Source organism: Podarcis filfolensis (genome assembly GCF_964270895.1).
Source record: "Podarcis filfolensis genome assembly, chromosome: 3".
NCBI classification, from domain to species: domain Eukaryota; kingdom Metazoa; phylum Chordata; class Lepidosauria; order Squamata; family Lacertidae; genus Podarcis; species Podarcis filfolensis.
The window spans coordinates 77,240,124-77,258,848 of NC_139606.1; the positions used below are offsets into that span (position 1 = coordinate 77,240,124).

The following is an 18,725-nucleotide window of genomic DNA, read 5'->3' on the forward strand; positions in this document are numbered from 1 at the left end:
AAGGGACAAACAAGGCCTGTTGCTTAAGTGGATTTCCATTGTGCAAGCAGACTGCCACAACTGGATCTCATCTTGTGTCTTTACTATACTTAATATTAAGTACACACTTTAAAAAACAAACCAACCACCAAGAGCAATAATTGGCCAATATGTGACCATCTCTAAAAATGGAGAATCAGTGGGTGCAATCCTGCACACAGTCGGGCTTCTTAAATTAGTCAGTTACTCAGCCTGGGTGCAGAACTCTGGCCAGAGCAATCAAAAAATAAGCTGAATACATCATGTAATGGGCAATTATTATAGTTCTGCATGTTCCCCAAAGACCTTCCATACACCACCTGAGAATGTTCAGCTCTGAAGTCCAAGGCCTTCAAGAAAAACGCTGTTAGCTCAGACTGATGGGCAGCTAGTGAGTCTTTTTCTAGAATTACAATATGCTCCTTCAGAATATCCATAAGTGCACCTAGATTGTTCTAGAAAACAAAACAAAACCAAGTATATGATAGACATCTATTTAAATCGGGACAAAACCTATTTTCTAAGATAACAGAAATAAATAAACATGGAAAAGGCATTTTCTTTCCGGAACATTCTTTCATCAGTATAGGAGCATTCAGTATGAAAATGTTAGAACCAGAGGCTTCTTAGGTGACTAGCAATTATGAAATGTTTGCCCTTATTTAAGATAACGGTGGTCCACCTGCTTTCATAGTCCTTTAAGTTGGCATTTAAAAACAACAACCAGGAACCACTTGCCAAATATGAGAGTGTGTTAGAGCACAAGTGAAATATACAAATTACAGCTAGAGCCTCTGGAAAGTAAAACCAGATCTTTGCAGATAGAATTCCGCCCCCCCCCCTTAAACGTAAAGTCACTTGGTTTCAAAACTGCACGATAAAACAGTTTTTTGGTTTAATATAAAATATGTCTACGTTTGTAAGTTTTATGTTGTGAACTGCCCTGAGATCTACGGATGAAGGGGCATACAAATTTAATAAATCATCATCATCATCATCATCATCTACTTAAGTGAAGAAGCAGAACACATCTAACCTTAGAAACAATTGCAATTTCATCATAACATTTCGTAACTGCTGGCAAAAGGACTCTCGGTGGAAGTGTCGTTGCCAGGGTGTTTTTCAGAGACGTCACACGTAGATTAACAGGAGATAAAGGGCCCATTTCAACGGCAATTCTTTCCAAACGGACCACCTAAAAGGCAGCAAATGTGCAGATCTAATTAGCTGCCAGAGAAGCAGCACAGATGATGTTGCTTGAGCAGTTCGTAATTCCTCACAAACTGAAGAAAGACATAAGACCCACCTGCAGCAAAATATTCTGGAGATACGGACTGAGAAAGCATGGCAAGGTTTCTACAACCTTCAATAGAGCCGTCACTGAGCTAAGCAAGTAAATTTCACTGGCGACCAACTCCTTTTTGTGTTTTAGTATTTTCAGCAATGCTGGCATTAGCCTGTAAGTAACATACAGAGAAGATTAATTCACTCATTTCCAAACAGGCTGCTCTCCTGAAATTTTTTTACAATCTTTCTACAGTTTTCAACTCAAATATATTTCTCCACAGGCTGTTTTAAAAGCAGTTATTCAACTTTGGGTTCCCAGATGGTGACAGACTTATAAGTTGCCATGTAGTTACTAAATTTTGTCCCCAAGTCAAATTGTGCTTCAGTCATCCCTATCTGTCATTATTCTCAGCTTTTAAGCTCAAGTATCTGCAATATGAGCATAAAATTCCATGGCGTGCCTTGCAGGGCTCCTTCAAATATTAATGAAACAATGGACATAATATGCTTTGAATATTCTAAAGTCCTATATAAACACTAGATGCATTAGTTACAGATAGGTAGCCGTGTTGGTCTGCCATAGTCAAAATAAAAAAAAAAATTTCCTTCCAGTAGCACCTTAAAGACCAACTAAGTTAGTTCTTGGTATGAGCTTTCGTGTGCATGCACACTTCTTCAGATACACTGAATGCATTCTTCAGATACACTTCTTCAGATACACTAGATGCATTATTTACTGTACAAGTTCAAAGTGCTACCTTGGTAGGTGAGGTATGGCCTGTGCTTTAAGCACACAGGTGACCTCAGCTGCGCAGAGCAAAGCACTTCCTGCAACGTTTCTTTCTTTCCTTTCCGAAGAAATCACGTCGATGGCGGTTTTCAGCACAGGCACAAATGGCTCGTGCCTTTCTGGGCCGAAACACTTGCACAGCAGCTTCAGGCTGAACAACGCCGTCTGCCTGTTGATCGCCTGCTCTGGCTCCCCGCTGGCCTCACTTGTATCATGCCGCACAACTGCGAGGAGATGGGGAACCAATTCTAACAGCAACTCAACCTGAAAAACAGAATTAGGCAGGCAAATCAACATTGACTAGGATTTCAGTGCCAAGCAAGGCATCATTGCTCCAAAGGCACAAATAAAGGGTGGACTGGCAATGTAAACATCCCATTTTCAAAGCCGAACACAAAGTCACGCTATACATAAACGTATTTTCTGTCCCTTACAAGGCCTGTGAAATGCTTTTCTCAGAATCCTTGACCCTCTTCCCCTTTGTGCCATTTTTAAAAGCACATGGGTAGGGAAGGGATTTGGTTATTTGAGACAGCAAATTCCCATGGTAAGCGGGAAAGGAATCAGTGAGAAGAATGGGGGTTACTTGTGATTGCTGCCACTGTGTGCGTTGTTGCAGCTTATTGTTCAGGAGGTCCATGGCTTTACGTCTCACAGAAGGCAGTGGGTTGGCCATCAGGCCTTGGATGACGGGGATGAAGGTTTCCGTTGGCATCAAGGCATTGACCTGGAAAGAAAGTAGCAGTGAAATGTACCATGCCAAAAAAAGGGAAGTTCCCACAGGTGTCGGGACTGCTTTCATTATGGAAAAAAACTAGGAAAAACAGGGTTCCTCCTTACTTTTTAAGTGTTGAAGAACCAGCCCCCTGAGATCAACAGATGAATCAGACAGGCACGCAGTGTGATGATGTTTGCTTGGTTTGCATGACAGCTCACATCAGCATCACCGTCAACCAAAGAAACTTACCTTATCCAGTACATCATAGGACTTATTGAGCAGAGCCCTCCAGAATTTTGCTGTTTGCGTGTCGGCATTTTTTTCCACTGATTGCGCCACAGCATTGATGTAGCAAAGAACTTCTTCCAACAATCTGGATAAACAACAACAGTGACCACCATGAGCAAATGCAATCTCTTCATTTGGAGGAAGGAAATTCAGCTGGGGCTTTTGCTGTTTCAGCTCTCCTTATAGGAGAAAGGCAACAGAACTGAATTATGGTGGTTAATTATATATACTCTGAAAACCAAAGGACAATCACAGCATTTTTTTTTAAGCTTCCAGTTCTTCATGGCCAAAGTAAAAGTTGAACACCATGTTCAGAGTTTTTTAAAATGTACTCATTACACAACATTAAAAATAAAATTCCCATATTTATTCTTCTCCTAACTGTGGCACAAGATTCATTCCATGTTCCATTACCCAACGAACCACAGTGGTACCTCGGGTTAAGTACTTAATTCGTTCCAGAGGTCCGTTCTTAACCTGAAACTGTTCTTAACCTGAAGCACCACTTTAGCTAATGGGGCCTCCCACTGCCGCCACGCCGCTGCTGCGTGATTTCTGTTCTCATCCTGAAGCAAAGTTCTTAACCCGAGGTACTATTTCTGGGTTAGTGGAGTCTGTAACCTGAAGCGTATGTAACCTGAAGCGTATGTAACCTGAGGTACCACTGTATAGTTTCAGGTCATTTAGTAGGTGCATATATGGGCCTGGGAAAGGAGGAGGCCTAGAGATAGTAACGTTAACCATATCACAGTCAAAAACTCACTTAAGAGTTGCCTACTTTTATACATCTGTGGTTATATTTGCACCCAAAGGGAAAACAAAATGTACCTTTGCTCAAAGACCTTTAACTCCTCAGCGTCTTCACATTCAACCACCTAGGTGATAAAGAAGGGAGAATTATCAGCATGCTAGTGGAAATAAAACAGATCTGCTGCACGAGCCATTATAATGAGGTTCCCTTTGAGCTATTTCACAATATGTACAGCTGATAAAATCAGAGGGGAAGACCACTGGGCCAGAATCAATGAATGAGTCCTGCTAGCAGAAACCTGTGCAACGATGTCTCCTCTCTGCACGCTCCCCAAATTGGTCAGGATGTGTCGGCAGAACCTCTAGAACAGCTTGTTGGTAGTGGGGAAGAAGGGGGATTGTTCCATCTAGCAAGCTGAAATGCAATGGAACAACTGCCATAGTGCTACATTGAATTCTTCCCCACTGTATGTGCCTTGCTTGGGTTCCTGACCTCCCTTCCCAAGACACCCAGCCAGAAACCCCCCTATTATTGTAGTTTTCTCTTTATGTAAGCAGTCCTTAGGTAAAGGTAAAGGTACCCCTGACCATTAGGTCCAGTTGTGGCCGACTCTGGGGTTGCTGCGCTCATCTCGCTTTATTGGTTGAGGGAGCTGGCGTACAGCTTCCGATTCATGTGGCCGGCATGACTAAGCTGCTTCTGGTAAACCAGAGCAGCGCAGAGAAACGCCGTTTACCTTCCCGCCGGAGCGGTACCTATTTATCTACTTGCACATTGACGTGCTTCCGAACTGCTAGGTTGGCAGTCCTTGCTTACAGCCAAGTAAGGCATAACTACTGAATTTATTTTGTGCACAATGTCCAAGGTACACTTCCAGTTACTACCAGCAAACGCTGAATTTGAAGCTGCAGTCAAGAGGGGAAAAACATTTCTGTGAGTTTCACAGAAAAATGATATTGATTACATGCAAATCCACAACTGGAAAAGGAACCACAGAAAGCCCTTCGAAAGTTCTGCGTGCCTTACCATTTTCACAAAACTGTGTGAAGCCAGGAGCTGTGACATGAAGGAAATGGACAGGAATTTGAAGTGCCTCAGCTGTTTGCCAGAGTGAGACTCCACATCAAAGAGCTCCGTTTCCTGCCTCTGTGGTTTTTTCTTGGGGAGCCTCGATTTCTTTTGCCCAGGGTCCTCTGTAAAAGTATCCAGCAAATAGCATTGGTTTTCCAAAGCAAGAAAATGAGTTTTAACATCCCTATAAATTCTAGATTAAAAGATCTCACTAGGAGGCAGGGCATAGAGTCTTACTTTTTTTGGGGGGGGGGGGAAGATGCACAACTTGAAAAGCTGTTTTGTAATATGAATTAATTCTGAAAATTGAGGTACGCATGTTTTATTTGCTTAACTCTTATCTGGGTGCACACTGGGACGGTGAGGGTTCTTTGTAAAGTGCAGGGTGGCGACAGCAGTATGAGCAGACAGGGCTTTGGATGTGGTGGATGACAGAGTCAATCTCACCACTCCATAGGATTGCACTGTGAGTTTATGATTATGAACAGTGTCAGTAGGAATACTTGCATCTGGTTTCAATCCAATGGTTCTGCCCAACTGAATTGTATTTAGGCAAGAGGCGTGGAGGGGGGGGGGGCTTGCAATTACCTTCTTTGTTCTCTGGCAGCTTTGTTAAATAGCCCAGGACTTTCATCAAACTCTGTAACTGTTGGATTACGCTAAATTCGCAACATACGGAAATCCAGAATTCTGTATCAGTCTCCAAAACAGCGTCCTGTGTAAGTAAGAAAATTTTGGGTAGGAGATGATTAGTAAGGGAGAAACTTGCATTATTTCAAAGAAGGAATTAGCCACCCACACCACACTTTCACTAAAAAAAAAACCATACAGTATATACGACACAAAAACATAACCCTTCTACAATAATCATGTCAGCAAAAGCATCAATAGCATATCAACAAAACTGGCTGATAATTTTTTTCCTAAGTTCTGAGGGCCTGTTCAGAACAGCAGAATTGCACAATGTCTAAAAGAAATCAGGGCTGACCTGCTGCCAGATTTCTATTGGCAAGGAGTTCCACAGGGAAGAGACTGTCACACTAAAGGCTCAGCACAAGGGGCCACCAGTACCGCCCTTTCAGAAAATCAAGGTTTTAAACAAAGAATACGCAACAGAAGACACCTCTTACCTTCTCCCCATTGGCTACGGCAGCCACAGATTTTGTCACATGCTGTTCGAACAACAACACGAGAAGAATCCAGAGAAACCGCTCCCCTCCCAAAGTGCTTATCAGTTGTTCTAGGATTGGGAGGCGCCGATGCTCAGGCACGTGAGGCAAAGCATCCACAAACACGCGGATTATTTTAACCACCACCCCTTCCACATTCCCTGGAGTTTCTGAAGAACCGCCATCCTCCTCGGCCTACAAAGGAAACATTTAAAGAATTAACATGTTGTACGTACAAACTGCAACCTGAACAGCATTTTGCTGTAGGCCATAGAAAAACCAGGCCCCAAACACAAAGGAAAACCCCACGTTGCAATTGCAGCAGGAATACTTCAATATATGATCATGTTCAAAAAGACCTGGAGTAGGGATTATCCGTTTTAAAAAGGCATCAGTGTGCTTGTGTGTGCTAATGGTGAGTCCTGGAGGCAAGAAGCCAGTAGGAGAAGGGAAGTCAGGCCTGATTCAAGACTCGAGAGAACAGTATAACTTGTTGAATACCCAGGTGCACTTGACTGTACAGGCGTAGCCAACTTGGTCTTGCCCTCCAGATCAGTTGGACTACAATTCCCATCATCCCTGACCACTCACAACACCCAGAGGGTACCACATTGACTCCCCCTAATGTTTATCTTGCACTGGGAAAATACAGAACCTTCAGAGAGGACTTGCAGGGCATAAGGCTCAGTACAATTTCAAGCCAGAAGACGGTTTTCTAGTAACAATTATTTTCTGAATTCCACTTTTGCAAGATGTTTGGATTAGGTTAGACTAGGTAGCCACTTAAAGACAGAGTGAATCACTGGAAAGAAAGCTCTAATATGAACACTACAATGTATTGTTTCCCTGAAGTTACTTGCCCTGTGCTATTTAACCACCACTATCCTTCATATCAAGAATAATCTACCCTCTGGCTGCACAGTTCCTCCATTTTTGTACCATGTACAATAACTGTACCATGTAAAATTTTATTCTGGATTGACTACCATAGAAAACTTAAACACTAAAAGTACATTCAGCACCATATTTTTTTTACTGTTTCTATTGAAAATGGGTTGGGGGGGTTCTATATCAAGTATGGAAAACTGCACTAAATAATTTTTAATGGAAAGTTCGCCAGCAAGGTATTTCTTAAGGTATTTCAGTGACCCATTCCCAGATTTGATTTCGCTCACCTGTATTAGAGCAGGAATAACCATCTTCACTGTCTTATTAATCACTTGGAAACTGTAAGCATCATCCAGTCGCATGACATTTGCCCCCATGAAGGTGAAAATGGGCATGATGTTGTGTAACACTTTACCCTGGAGAAGAGAAATCAGTCACTCACACAACACATTAGAATTTGTCCCCCCCCCCCCAAGTATTCAATCCTACAATGCACTTTTGTGGGAATCATAGGTGAGAGAGACACGCAGTGGAAGTTGCTCCCGGTACCAGTCACCACATGAAAGGAGAGAAAGGTTCAGATAGTTTACTGTTGCAGAAGATAAGGCTAAGTAAACCAGTTATGGATGTAGCCATATACAGTTTGTGGGCTTTTACAAATGCAGATATATACAAGTACAAAGTATCAGTTGCTCCAAATAAACCCCAGCAACTCAAGACATAACAAGAAACAGACTCCAACTCACAGCAACAAACACTACTGAGCTGACATACATTAATCACAGATATAGTCAGGGCACTAGGCTATTTACCATAGCAACTAGACCAACTGACCTTGCACCTGCGATTAGCTCATCCATGGGGTGATTTATACTCATGAAGGAAATTAACCCCTTCTCATGATAAGTTACTCCTTCCTTTCTACTGAAAAATTAAGTGAGTGGTTCCAAATGGCTTTATGAGAACTGGCCATCTTTTCCTACATTTGCACAACCCATCACAGCAAGACAGTGAACCTATCTTGGCAGCAAAAGTCTCTGCATTTCTTTTCTAAAAAAACACCATAGGTGCTTCTGGGTAAACACAGAAATATGTGGCATAGAGATGGGCCCTCCCATCTACCAATACAAGGCTTGCTGAGTTTCTTGCTGCTGTGAGAGGACAGCATTTCTTATGAAGCAGAAGAAAGCAAAAGTAGCTCTTCAACACTGCATCGTTAGGAGGCAAGTGCCATTCAGAACAGAGAAGTGACAAGTCTGTGTCCAGAAACAAAAACAATGGTTCTGGGAGAATTCAGGGATTGATGGAGTACGGGGGTAGAGGAAAGTGAGGTTTGGGGAGGTCAGAGTGGTCCAAATAAGGCTGTGACAATGATATCAGATTTGAAGGAGGCAACTTGAAAAGCAAAAATGGGAAGCTGTTTCAAGCATAGGAATGGCTCAGGAAAGAGATAAGATTTAGAATCAATGCACAGAGGAACACCAGGAGATTATCTTTTATTTAAAAAAAAAAAAGGAGTGGAGGGGTGAGAGTCTTGCTTCTTCTTAGAAACCAATTTCAGTTCCATTCCCTGATAACAGCCATGAGAAGGAGGAGGAAAAAGGCAGAGCCTGTACTCACAGGAAACATTCCTGCAGCTGCACCCAGCAAGAGCAAAGCATGGTGATGGGTCTGAGGCATCTCTGAAACCCGGATGCACTGGACTACCAGCTCGACATTGAACTTCTCTTCATCAAGGATACCTCGAAAAGCAAAGCAAAGACTGAAAGCACAGCCAGGCTTAATTCAATATTAGAAACAAGCCTTGTTATACTTATATTCACATGCCAATATATGATGTTTTTGTACTAACCGCCTTTTTATTTTTTAAAGGCATAAGTGTATATAAAGCTTGGGGCAAGCTTTCATACATGGGACCCAAAACTAAATGTCTTTTTTCTTTACCTGCTTTTATCCTGGTACCATCTGGGGACAGTTTCTGGCAAATGTTCAACAGGCCACCAAGTACTAGCTGCTTTGTGTATTCCAGATTTTCATGTTCTGCAGAAGGTTCCAGGCATCTGGTAATCAGAGACAGTTAAAAAGCAATGATGGAGAAAAACAGTCTTCGTAGGGTAGCGATCAGAAGGTGGCTATTTGGCAACTGCTGAGTCACCAGGTACATATATACTGGTTTGGGACACATCCATGACAGGGGGAGAGGTAGAGAATCTCCATCAGGTCCCTTTATTTTTCTGACCAGTCTCCAGAGGGGGGTGGCATGTGGGGACGCTCTGGTGCTATGAGGCCCTCACATGTAAGGGCTGGATGGTCCCCCATTATGGTTCTGCCACCCTCTTAAAGTAAAACATCATTACCTAGCCAGCAGGCTGAAGAGAGTAGGTATCAGTGCTTGTGGGTGTTTGAGCTTCTTCTTGTGTTGCAGCAATTCCAGGATAAGCGTGACTCTGTGCCAGTTCATACTGCTTTCTTCTTGTCCACATTCCTGGTCCTGAACTTTTCTGAAGGATGGAGAAAAAGAAGAGATCTAATTCCATTTATAGAAGCTTAACCAATCAATTCTAAAAGAAACTGTTTCTCTGCATAAAAACCCATATAAAAGACAATAATGGTCTATGAAGAACTAGCACACCAAAGCGAAACTTCATTGTAATTGAGACTGGACTGGATGCCTGCATGATACAAAAGTGTTCACAGTATCTAAAAATTGTTAATCGGTCCTATTAGGTTGGGGACACTACAGTGAAGGTTCTGCCCAGATTCCCATCATTTATCACCTTACTAAATGAATCTTAAGTGAACAGTGTCAATAATCTCAAAAAGTAGATGGGTCACAAATGGGAAGAAAGGCAACTGGACAATCTTGCTGGTTAAATGTATAGTCGTTACTTGATTCTCAAACAGAATGCATTCCGGAAGTCCGTTTGACTTCCAAAACGTTTGGAAACCAAAGCGTGGCTTCCGATTGGCTGCATAAATGGATATATGTGCTATTTTTCAGTTTTAGGACTGTCCCGCTTGCATGGAGTTAGCATCAGCTGCTTTGATGGGGCTAGTTGGATAGGAGAGGAAAGACACAGAGTAGCCTCAGCATCAATGCAAGGACCGCCTCAATGAGTAGGATCTCCATCAATCTTGGCCCAGATTCAGGAGGCACCTACTACCTGTTTCCAGAAACAAGAGAAGACATTTTTGTTCCAATGGGCTTTCCTTGCTAGATAAATGGATCCTTGCCATGAGTGTCTATTTTGTTTTAGTTTAGCTGTTTTTTTGCTGCTTTTATTGCACATTGCCTTGAGATAACTGTGTAGAAGGTGATTAATAAATTATTCTTAATATTAATCATGTTAATTCATGAATGCACACAGATTTGCAAATGGCTTTTACGTGTTCTGTTGCCTTGTACCTCTGCTGCTGCATCTTCTGCCTTCTTGTCTGGTGAACAGTAGCTACATTCTTAGTTTTCGGTAAAGGTTCCAATTCCACACTAATTTGCTCAGCATCAACTGAAATCTAAACATTATACAAGGAAGAAATATGTGGGTGATTTTATAGAGACATGGTATCCCTTCATCACATACTCAACAGAACACAAGGTACAGTGGCATCCACCGGACTCACACTTAAAACTTTAGAATAATGTTCCCCTGTAAGATTTTGCATTTTGGGGAAGGGAGGCAGGGAGGAAGGCACTTGCTATAGAGGTGAGGAATATATTTTTATGTTCTTTTTGAAAATTAGTTAAAAGCATGTTTTTTTTAAAAAAAAAAGGGAAAAAGATTTGCTCTTTGAGCACAACTCAAAGACAACTAAAGAACTCCATACTTATATGGAAACAGCAACTTTGTTAAATACATTTATATTTATTTGCTTTGAAAGGAGAAACTGCTATGAAAAACTTCCCCGCAATATTATTTTTTGCTGTACAATGACACATATGCACACACTCAAATATACAAGACCATTTCTGTACTATTGTTCTATTAACTGTTCCATGGTTTTAATCTCATAATTTAGCACTCATGCAGTAGTTAGTTTTCATGGAGCACCAAGTTGAGAGCAACACAATATGCAATTTATACAGTGTAAACACAATCATCCTACCATGATTGTATATAGACTAATTCCAAATAGCAAGACGATACTCTCATTATCCCAAGAGATTAAGACCACCTTACCCCTTTAAAAACACTGCCGATGGTCTGTGCACAAAGTGGATTTTTGCAATTTAGCAGTAAATCAAACAAAACTCCCAATATCTTTTGTTGAACCTTCCCATCTGGCAATGCGGCAAAGAATGGTTTTGTAATCTAGAAATGACAAAAAGAGCATAATTTGTGTAAAAACATTCCTTTGTATTCATTTTGCTCACATCCTGAAAGAAAAGGATCCGTGCTATTCCTGCTTTACAGATGTGGGTACCTTTTGTTGGTAAATGGGGGCGGGTGAAGAGGAACTTTCCCGTTTTTAAAGGTTCAACATACTGAATTCCACCGGGAAGAACTACAGGGACTCTCATGGGAAGAACTACAGGGACTCTCAATCGGCCTCTCTCTCACCTGCCCAAGAGCTCTAATCTGGAAAGTCAATCCTTTGTAGACTTCCTGTGAGATGTGCAGAGCTTTGATGAACAAATCCAGACAGCGCTGATTTGTGCAGAGGAGGGCAGCCGAATGCTCATTGTACTTCCCAAGGATGAGATGCAGAAGAAGAGCTTCATCTTTTAACATCCCCTCCGATCCCTTAAGAGCTTTCTCCAATAATCGATCCAGGACAGGCAGCAGGTGAGAAAGCACCACCTGAAAGTAGAAAAGGTGTTCAAGATCAACTCTCTCTTTAACAAGCATTCAGAAATATATATTTTACATTCAAAGGGCATAGAGTCGTGCAACAGAAGTACCCGAAAGGCAAAATATTCAAAATATTTATGGGTCACCAACCCTATTGGCCCCATGGAAACATCTTCAAAATGAAGAAACTGCCATGGGCACCTTTTCACCCACCCCACTCAACCTATTATATTGGCAACAAAAGAATGTTTCTTTCAAGGCTTATTTCAGCAGGTGGAGAGGACCCTGTGGGTGTAAGAGAAGTCTCTGAGTTCACATATGGGTCCAGGGTGCCATGCTGGTGACCCCAGATGTAGACTCCTAAGAGAAAAGTTCAGAAGAGGGTCAAGGTTGGCTGATCCCAAAGGAGTTACACATGTGTTATTCCCTTGCTACGTATGCTTCAGTTTGGCATATTTGGCAAACTGTTGGAAAAATTAGAAGCACACACACAGAGCCTAATTTCCATACTTTGGATTTTAATTTGCAATGTAAAGGGCACCTCCAAAGGAGCATCGCAGTTTACCACACAGTGATTTGAAGTAGTAATACAGCAGTTGCAGGAACAGACAGAACAAAACTTAGCTCCCCGCCTCCCCATATTTCTACATCTTAGTTTAGAATGCAAAATTTGCATTTACAGTCAAACCCTGGTTGTTGAACACAATCCGTTCTGGAAGTCTGTTCAGCTCCCAAAACGTTCCACAACCGAGGTGCAGCTTCCGATTCGTTGCAAGAGCTTCCTGCACTCAAGAAGAAGCCGTGTCGGACATTCGGCTCCCGAAAAGCATTTGAAAACCAGAGCATTTACTTCCGGGTTTTTGGCATTAGGGAGCCGAAACGTTCGAAAATGGAGCCATTTGGGAACCAAGGTTTGACTGTAGCTGAAATGTGCACATCTAAATTGGCTTTGTGGAACAAAATAATCTAAGGCATGATTTAGTTTAGGAACAGCAAGGTCCCACTCCACAACAAAATGCTTCCAGATGGGCAAGAACATTTTCAAAAGCTTGACATAATGCGTTCCACACACCTGGCCGTTGACTTCATGAAGAATTTTCATCAGGTTCCTTGCAATGTATGAAGGACATTTGGTGGTTTGCACACACTTAAGCAATGCTTCCAGTGCTCCTGACAACTTCTGCTGCTGCGTCTTTTGCTTGTGTTGAGTTTGTTGTACTTCAAACAAATCATGAAGGCACTAAATTATAAAACAAAATGGGTGGGGGGGTGAGGCATTCAGGAGCTATTCAGCACAATAGCTGTATAATCAGTATCATCCAACACAGTTCTGAGTAGTCTGGACACCACCCCCTTGCCCCCAAATGTAATGTATGAGACTGATGAGACTCGGAAGCACTTTTCCCAAGACCCCTTCACCGTCAGATGCGACTGAGCACATGGAATGGTGATAGAGAAGTATATTGTTGTAGCTGACAATGCTGCCACAGAATAAGACTTCAAATGGGCTCACACCAGTGTTCAGTGAGTCATTATGTGTTTTCTGCCATCTGCACCCTAGATGCCTATTTTGCCATTTCATCATCCTCCGTTCCTCAGGATACCGGTGAGCTGATCTGGGTCAGCAACTAGATGAAGCTCACTGGGGGCTCAGAGACCAGTGCCTCTGTAGGAATGCTGGATAATAGCATTAAACTCCCCAATGAGAAAGTCAGACACTACTCACATTACTTGGACAATCAAATCTTAGCTTAATAAGCTGAGACATGTACCATCTTTATGAACCCTCAATGCAATCCCTTTACTCCCACTTTACTCCTCCCTTCATGTGAGGAAGTGAGGAAGCTCCTGTTAACCATTGTTTCCACTTCTTAAGCACAAAGTGGAAGCCAACTTTAAACCATCACTTCTTATTCTGGCTGTTTGAAAGCCAATAACTATAGTTTCCTATTTTGGATGCAACTGTCACCTATGGCTAGCTGCAGCTTCCTGGCTTGACTCTCATAGCAGAAGCAAGAGGCCCAAAGGTGGATGCAAAAAACCTCACCCGTCTCATCTTATTTGATCATTCAAATGTGGCTACTGTCATCTATATCCTTCTCTAACCAACTCAGGAAAAAGGATGGCTCTAGAGAGGAAGTTGGGTGGTGCCTCCTAGTCAAACCCTTGTCCGAAGTTTTCTTGAAAAACTTGTCTCCTGAACATGGTAAAATCATCCAGTGCCAGAATCACTGGGAGACAAACAAGTATGGTGAATGTCCGATTCAAAACAGGTAACACAGTATTTTGTCACCGAGACTTACCTGGTTTATGTAATTTTGGTCAGATATTATCTCCTCAGCTTTCTGCACTAAATTATGAATGATTTGATGAAATACAGATTCTTTTACTCCACTTAAGGAATGAAGGCAGTTTACAGCAGCTCTTCGTACTTCTCTCACAGGACTTCCCAAATTGATCAGCAAAGCTATGACCACTGGAAAGGGAGAAAAGGAAACAGTTAAAAAAATGATGGTTAACAATTGTTAAAACAACAACTTGCTAACAAACTTTCCATGAGAAATCTCATTTATCTAGCCAATTGCTGCATTTCAGAAACATTCTAGCCCCATCTTTCTGTGAGCATCCTGATGAACAGTTGTAAATAAATAGGCAAGTAACACAAGGGTGTTGCCTTTGTTCAGGATTTTAGAGTCAGCACATTTACTGAATTAAGTGCACAGGCTAGGTTTGCATGAAGGTCCTTGCAGATAATTGTCCTCCACAGACTAATTTACATCTCCTTGTCAATGCCCACCTTCCAGGTTCCCTCTGTTTCTATGTGCCATGTTTGTCCCCCTAAATCACCCACCTAACAGGGGAGGAAGTCTTGCAAAATATGACAAAAAGACCAGTGCTCAGTACCTGGGGAATCTGCTGATGTCAGTTGTCTTTTCCTCTGCACAGACTGCGATGCAAGCATGGCGTGCCCGATGTACAAAGCCCGAGTCTGTTGCACGGCATCCATCACAACGTTCAGTTGATTTGAGAGGTTATAACTGTACGTCCATAAGACTGAGAGGAATCTGAATTCACGATCTGAATTTTTCAAATGTACCTTCAAATTAAAAAAGGAAAGTCCTGAATGTGCACAGGTGTGTGTGCGCACACAGAAACCCATCAGTCATTTGTTGCTTTCTTCTGGTTTTGACCGGGCAAACACCTACATTTCATTTTACTGGAACTAACTTACAGTAAAACTTCGACCAAATGAGCATTTTAAATAAATGTATTAAAAGTGCATGAATTAGATTAAAACCAGGAAAAAGTTCTAAGATATATGGATTTAAATCAGCTGGGAGGGTGTGGGTGGTGGAGGAAGGGACAAGGTACCTGAAACAGAAGTTTCATCATTGCACGAAAATGATCAGCATAGATTCCCTCACTAGCTCCACAGACCAGAATGTCAAAGAGCTCCAACAGCAGGTGTAAGTAGTTTTTGCTCGCTTCACTTAAAGTTTCAGGGTTCCACCACAACTCTGTATGAATGCACAGAAAAAGGGAGCAAAGACTAATCAGAACAGAACAAGACTTTCTGCAGGCCACAAATCTAGCACTGGTCACCATTCCACGACCCACATTCTTTAGAAAACGATGTGCAGTGATGCAATGAGCATAGCAATTACAACAGGACTTTTTTAAAAGTATCATTTTGCAACCGAAAAGTCACCTTTCAAACAGGAATCTGGAGGCAGCAGGCCTTGAATAAAGCTTCTGAGCCAAACGATGAGCAAGACAGAATCTTCTACATCCACAGCTTCTCCAGCATTTAACTTTTGTATATATGTTGTTAATGCCTCTAAGAGCAGGTCACTGTGAGATGTGAAATCGCAGATAAATGCCTGAAAATGAAAACACCGCTCTTTATATGTAGCGGTTCTCCCTATGCCTTCATTATTTTTTTTAAAGAGCAATGCATACCACAAACACCTGTCTTTAAATTCAGAAGCCCCAAATGAATGTTGCTATTCAAAATAAACCTTGAGTTAATTCTCCTAAAAACTTAATGCATGTTTGGGGATGGCAATGCCTAGTGAAGGAGGGGATGGGCTGGAATACTAGTCCCCGAGTGACTGCATCTGAAAAAAACATAGGCTTCCTGGGGTGCCAATAGCTTCACTTGATCTATGCTTTGCTCCACCAATTCCCACTATCACTGGTCACTGCTTTACCTGGCTTTATGTAAAGCATGTGAAGCTCACCAATGCCTTCCATTTGCTTTATCCATTTCTATTCCTGTTTGGCACCCTGGTTCCAATTCCACTGTGTGCTTCTCTCCCTGAACATGCAACATCTGACTTTCAGGGAAGGACCTCAGTATGCTCCTCTAGCCTACAATTTTCTCTTCCCCTTTTTGATAGGCATAGGTCTTCCTTCGCACTGCCCAAGGAGCACCTTGCCAAAACCTGGTTGTTTTACATTAGTTTCAAACATCATAACCATACACCACTGCAAGTTTAGAGCTGTACTGGAAAGAAAGCAAAAACACTTCTGATTGAAAGCTGACGTGATACAGGTAAGTCTTAATGAAGCTGCCTACTACTATGCAACAGATTTTAGAAGTATCTACCACAGAACAAACATCCCTTCTGTTTCCTGCCTAATTCTCAGTTTCTTTCAGTCAAGCTTACAAACTCAGGAGTCCTCACCTCCGCATGGTAAGTGTCTTCAAATTTTTGTACTTTTCTCCTCAAAAGAGAGAAGACCTTCAAAGCCAGTGGCAAACGACGCTCTTCTGCTTGCGATCTACTGCAGCAGGACTGGACAAGAACAGAGCTGATAATGTGAGCGGTTATCTTCTGTAGCCGTGAATGAGACTCCTCAGCAATACTGATGAGACCTTCCACCTTGAAAGGGAATGAAAACACAGGTAAATTTTCATATATATATTAGTTCTTTAGAAAGAAGGTTGGCCAATATCTGCGTTTTGGCTTCTCTGTGTATTTCCCCTATCCACATGCCATATATAGAACCTGGTTTTAACACATAAAATGAGCTACAGATGGGAAGGTGTTTTAAGAGCATAAAGAAGAGCCTGCTGGATCAGGCCAGTGTCCCATCTAGTCCAGCATCCTGTTCTCAAAGATGCCTGTGGAAAACCTGCAAGCAGGACCTAAACACTCTCCTCTCTTGAGGTTCCCAGCTATTGGTGTTCAGAAGTGTTACTGTCTCTGACTACGGACGCAGAGCACAGCCATGATGGCTAGTATCCTTCCCCCTCCATGAATTTGTCTAATTCTCTTTTAAAGTCCTCCAATTTGGTGGCTATCACTCATATCATTAGTAACCACTCTCCGGAACATTCTCTCTTGGGTAATTCATGAGGCAAACAGTGATAAGCCCTCTTAAAAAGGTATCTGCTTACAAAGTTTCCCTGGAATGTAACTCTTAATTTTTAACATGTCTTTGTACACTGCTCAATTTTATTTGTGAGATACAACTGGCATTTTGCTTTTTTCAGGAAATGTTACTGAACGTTGTTGGATTTTTGTTGCTTTCGTTTTTATAGAAACTGCTTAGAGCTTTTAAAATAGGAGGTGGTATAATTTTTTTAAATAAATAAATGGCCTGAGGGACCACGGGGTGCTGCTGCTGGCCAGAGCAGACCATGTCAGGGACAATAATTTTGCTCAAGGGAGCTTCATATATGCTCATTTTGCATATTTCCTTCAATGTGAGGCAGTGCAAATTGTGCAAAGTAAGCATTCCATGTCCATCATTCAATCTGGGTTTCAATAACTACAGTTTGCATCCTCCGGATCTATAAGTTGCTGCATTGTGATAATGCCTGTAATCAAGCATCTTTTATATCTACTGGCCATACAACTTAAATAACAACTTTTTATTTAAAAGAATATTGTCAATTACAAACATACCATTTGTAAAGTGAAGGAAGAATCCTGTGAATTTAGGTTCTCTGTCAAGAGGCTGATCAGTTTTGCATTGGATGCACCTATCACGTCTTCTGACTTAGAAACTTTAACCACGTTTTTGAAAGCTATTTCACCAAAAAGCAAAAAATAGCATTAATATATCAGACACAACATCAGTATGGTTAAAGACAATGGCAGACTGCCTAATTCTGCAAAACCTTTGCCTTCAGCATAGTCTTCTTCACTTCATGTTCAAAAATGCAATGTCATTGATGTTTTTCTACAGTCATATCAACTGTACATTTATCCCTGCCTTTTTTTTTACTGTAAGAAATTATTCCACGTTGCCAAAGCCTTTCTTCTTTGTATCATGCACACTTTAAAAATAAAATTTTATATTCTCTGAATGAAGAAAATGCTATTGTAAATTTTGTTTGACTATAACCTAAGTTTTTACCGATAAAATGTTTCTGAACAATAAAAAAATAACTAAACCAAAAACATCTTGCTTCTTTTTGAGCCACATTTTTGCAGGCATTCTTTAAAGAAAAATGTAAGTTTGTTATCTTACTGTGAATAATGCTACCAAAAAACCTGTGTCACTTATTTTAGGGACCTTTTTTTATTTTTAACAGCTTACCTTTTGGCCAGCCTTTCAGCAAAGGATGTAGGGAGCAAAGACCAGAATCTGCTACACAAAGTGCCACTTTCCATTCGGCAGAGTTAGAATCACAGCTAGTTATAACTATAAATGGCAGCGCTTTTAGGACTAATTGGTTTAAGAGCTCTTTATTCTCTTTAAGAATCTCTTCTTTGATTAAAAGGTGTATTGCAGCCTCCAGGATCTTGCACCTAGCACACACATGGAAGGAAGAACAATGGGTACTTTTAGATTACATCTCCAAAATCAAGTTTTGCAACACAGTTCCCCTTCCTAAAATATTTTAATACTGGCATGTTATTTAATATGATGGAAGCTGATGACTGCATTGCTGAAGAGCATCTACTAGCAGAGCTTATTAACACAGGTTTTGTATTGTTTG

General features: G+C 41.5%; 1 protein-coding gene across 1 annotated transcript in view; it reads right to left on the reverse strand.

Moving 5' to 3' along the window:
* Positions 1-18,725, reverse strand: part of HEATR1 (HEAT repeat containing 1) — a 37,245-nt gene that overhangs the window by 4,942 nt on the left and 13,578 nt on the right. Inside the window, exons 15-39 of the mRNA XM_083606143.1 lie at positions 18,323-18,534; positions 17,686-17,807; positions 16,459-16,656; positions 15,480-15,651; positions 15,143-15,288; positions 14,675-14,867; positions 14,074-14,246; positions 12,843-13,010; positions 11,540-11,779; positions 11,159-11,290; positions 10,387-10,493; positions 9,338-9,481; positions 8,925-9,040; positions 8,601-8,722; positions 7,268-7,396; positions 6,054-6,287; positions 5,512-5,638; positions 4,879-5,045; positions 3,930-3,976; positions 3,063-3,186; positions 2,682-2,822; positions 2,064-2,359; positions 1,325-1,475; positions 1,055-1,213; positions 339-473 (exon numbers count right to left, since the gene is read on the reverse strand). Of these exons, the coding sequence (XP_083462269.1) occupies positions 339-473; positions 1,055-1,213; positions 1,325-1,475; positions 2,064-2,359; positions 2,682-2,822; positions 3,063-3,186; positions 3,930-3,976; positions 4,879-5,045; positions 5,512-5,638; positions 6,054-6,287; positions 7,268-7,396; positions 8,601-8,722; positions 8,925-9,040; positions 9,338-9,481; positions 10,387-10,493; positions 11,159-11,290; positions 11,540-11,779; positions 12,843-13,010; positions 14,074-14,246; positions 14,675-14,867; positions 15,143-15,288; positions 15,480-15,651; positions 16,459-16,656; positions 17,686-17,807; positions 18,323-18,534 (3,955 nt within the window). The remainder of the gene's footprint in view (positions 1-338; positions 474-1,054; positions 1,214-1,324; positions 1,476-2,063; positions 2,360-2,681; positions 2,823-3,062; positions 3,187-3,929; positions 3,977-4,878; positions 5,046-5,511; positions 5,639-6,053; positions 6,288-7,267; positions 7,397-8,600; positions 8,723-8,924; positions 9,041-9,337; positions 9,482-10,386; positions 10,494-11,158; positions 11,291-11,539; positions 11,780-12,842; positions 13,011-14,073; positions 14,247-14,674; positions 14,868-15,142; positions 15,289-15,479; positions 15,652-16,458; positions 16,657-17,685; positions 17,808-18,322; positions 18,535-18,725) is intronic.